The sequence below is a fragment of the Symsagittifera roscoffensis genome, chromosome 1 (assembly GCF_963678635.1).
Source record: "Symsagittifera roscoffensis chromosome 1, txSymRosc1.1, whole genome shotgun sequence".
Classification (NCBI taxonomy): domain Eukaryota; kingdom Metazoa; phylum Xenacoelomorpha; order Acoela; family Convolutidae; genus Symsagittifera; species Symsagittifera roscoffensis.
In genome coordinates, this window is record NC_087062.1 from 70,337,910 (window position 1) to 70,341,505 (window position 3,596).

At 32.8% G+C, this 3,596-nt stretch overlaps 1 protein-coding gene across 1 annotated transcript in view; it reads left to right on the plus strand.

Moving 5' to 3' along the window:
- The first annotated feature begins 857 nt into the window (after window positions 1-857).
- Window positions 858-3,596, plus strand: part of LOC134856964 (muscarinic acetylcholine receptor M1-like) — an 80,992-nt gene continuing 78,253 nt past the window's right edge. Inside the window, exons 1-2 of the mRNA XM_063873275.1 lie at window positions 858-1,794; window positions 2,239-2,448. Coding sequence (XP_063729345.1) covers window positions 1,714-1,794; window positions 2,239-2,448 — 291 coding nt within the window. The 5' untranslated portion in view covers window positions 858-1,713. The remainder of the gene's footprint in view (window positions 1,795-2,238; window positions 2,449-3,596) is intronic.

The following is a 3,596-nucleotide window of genomic DNA, read 5'->3' on the forward strand; positions in this document are numbered from 1 at the left end:
TCATTCTTTTTTCAATATCGACCAATTCTTTTAAAGCTTAGAATTTTTACCATAAATTGTTTTGTAAGCGTATTGGGCAGTTAAAATAATAAGTGTTTTATTTTTATACCAGTACAGTACTAGAGTGATTGCGACTTTCGAACAAAATGACGGAATATTTGTACTCCCTGTGAGATTTTCCTTCAGACCATTTTTAAAAAATTAATTAGCCCTTTTGAACAAATTTTTTTATTTTATCTGAAAAATATTGACGTCTCGAGCTCAAATTTGAAAAATTATTACCGACTAAAAAACCTTGCGGTTCAATGTAGGGTTAGTCTATTGGTTCTATTAGAATATTACTTAATGATAAATAAATTTAACGCTTTCATTTTTAAATAGCTTGTTGGGAAAGATTTTGATTAATTAGAATCTGGAAAAAATATCAAAACATTTCAATTCTCATTTAAAAAATAAATACGTCTTCAAAAGTCTATTCAAAAGTTTTTTTTCAAAAACAATTTCATAGGCAAAAAGGTCAGTCGGAGCAATCAGGTATTCGCCTGATACGAGCAGTGTTTGTTGGTTTTAAAAATCAAATTTAATCTTACATTAGACAATCAGAAAATTGAAACAAAAAATCTATTTTATTCGAAAACATAGAATAAGTTTACAAGTGTAAAAATATCGCAACTGATTTCGAACAATTACATTTTTTTGAATTTCCAAACAAAATTTGTACAAATGTGCGTAGGTTAGAACTAAGAAAGCGATAGTTAAGAAAAAAGCATTTTCAATATTTCACCCTCTCTTTTATATTAACAGGTACTTTTTCATCCAATCAGGAATCATCTGGAGTTTTGAGCCTATTTCTCTATTGTTCCCATCTCCATAGCTTTTGTACAATAGGTTTCAATTTAAAGCAACAAGGCAAGACTAATTGTCAAGATTAGTTGGTTCCCCAAGAATCTTATTGTGACTGTGTCTTCCATTCTTTCTTACTGACCGAGAACTTTTTGATACCAGAATGAAATGAAAAGACTCGAGTTTCAGCTTCTTCTTGAGCAAATTTTAAAGAAGCAAGTAGGGAATTCATGAATTCTTCACTCCTTTGACATCACAAAAAGAACACTTTGTTTATTATTGTCAATAGATTTATTTAAATTTCTGAGGAAGCGTTCTCGAGTGAAGAAAGTAAGCTTAATAGTGACCATTGAGAACCAATTTTTTTTTAGCCAGCCCTAAAATATAAAAAAAAATTGATGTTTCATTGAACTCAGAAAGCGACCGGAAGCTATTAATTGTCTCGTTGACAACAAATTAGTTCCAGCTTATGACCTTATACTAACGCTATCATGTTTGAACTAACACTGATTAAAGGCAATTCATGGAACCAAATTTCCGTTCCAGATTTCCTCTTCATGCATATTTTCAATTGTTTGCCAAATTTTAACCCAATCCAAAATTTCCAACCCTTTGACAATGTGTTATTTCTGTTTTAACTCCCTAAAACAGCCTTTTGGACTATTAGTGACAAACCTCTAAACAGTTTTCGACAGTTTGCTCAGTTTGACCAGCTAGCTTGGTGTATTTTTAATTGCTCCTTAAACCTTACTAGAAATTTATGTTTCTGGTAGTTCGAGTTGAATTTTAGTCCATGTTTGAGCGTACCTTTTTAATGTTTGCTAAACCAAACGAAAAGTTTTCGCTTGATTAATTCTGAGAAATCAAATTATGACTTCTCCGCGATCTGTTTACGAAAATTTACTCCTGCCTCCCGATTATCTAGAAGAAAGTTTTGCGACAAAAACTTTGGTAAGCTTGCTTCAAAAACTTCACTCTTTGAGTGACTTTCAAACAACTTCTGCTTTGAATATCTCATTTTTGGTCACTTAGTATTGTTGTAGTAAACAAAGGAGCGTGGTGTTGTATCAAAGGGGACCCTTTCAAATGCAAACCACCAAGAGCGCAGGGGTAGCTGATAACCAAATCATTAAATAATTCGTTCAAAAATATTCAAAGTAAGAACAAAAGGCATTGATACCAAAATCAGATTGTAAACAAAACAAATTTTCACTCGAGTTCTCATTGATAGACATTTGATCTGCCAAACACCTAAACATTTTTGAGATTATTTCGACAATTACATTGAATAAGTGACCCTATTTAAGCGAGGGCTGAAATTTCACTCCTGCTATGATCAAAAACCGAGACACAACTTTTGTTCGAACATTCTAAATTGAGTTGAGTTTATGACAGGGTTGTTGGGGTGAAAGTTGCGTCTATGCAATAGCCAATGCGGGAGACACAGAGGACAAAAAAACTAACAGCGCCGGCCTCGATTATGAAGTGAAGATGAACACATTTGCAGCTGTAGTGATTGCAATTCTGGTGGTTGCTTGCAGTATCTCGACCATCGTCGGCAACTTGCTAGTCGTGATAGCATTCTACACCGAAAAGAAATTACAGGTGAGAACTTTGACTTTTCAGAGTTCCATTTTCCTGAAAAGTGTAAAGGTAAAAGGTTGAGAACAAAACAATAATTGCACTGCTTGGTTTGGTTAATGCAAATGCGGTCACTTTGTTTTTGAGCGGGCTTCTAACACGGCAGAAAATTATGCAGATGTGAAGGAACTCATTTTTTCCTGGAGCTATTTTCTATGTAATGTTTCTGGTCTGGGTAAGACTCTTCAGCTTATTATTTGATGGAAGTTGGAATAACTTACAAACAATCTAATTTCGGCTGCTTAATAAGTCGACTTAAAACTGAACAAAACATTTCGAGATGGTTTCAAACTGAACATATCAATATTAAAAAAAAAATAGTTTCATTTTAAAATTTTAAAAAGTTGAGTTTGTGCGGAATAAGTAAAAGGATCCCAATCAGTTTTAGCCTTGATACAAACAGTTTTAAACTCCGAATTAAAGTGAAAGAGAAAAAATAATTATGCACTGAGTGGTTTTCGTTTAGCGTGACAAATTTTGACCTTTGACTACCCGTTTTGGTAAAAATGTTCGTACTATCTTAAAAAAAACCATCTCTGACATTTGCTGATGAAGTTATGGGGGATTGAGTTCGTATGTACTTTGACGACAATATATCAAAATGAGAAAATTATTATGAAAAATTTTTCGCTTATATAAGTGTCATTTTCTAATTAAATCATGCCAAATTGAATTGAAGGGGGCAAGCAGTTTGCTCTATTTGTTACATTAGAAAACGCAAATTAAGTCACTTTTGTTTTACAGGAAGTGATGGGGTAGAACAAACAAGCCTTAAAAACCGAGTTTTTCTTCATTTTTTTTTTCACTTTTAAACATCTTAGGCCAAAAAACTTCAGTGAAGTTATTGATGTTCAGACATCAAATGTTTCTGTAAAAGATTGACTATTTTTAGTACATTAAGTAACATCGCACGAAAACTTATCAAACTATGAGAGCTCATTTGATCTGTCTGTGATTATTGTATCTTAACAAAGACAGCTTGTAACAACCTTTCAAAACTAGAATACAGGCAAGGAAGATTTGAGCTTATTTTTTTAAAAGGATGTTAACTTGAGCCCAGCATTAGTCATGAAAAAGTGAAACGGTCCAAAGAAATTACAAATCGAAAAAAA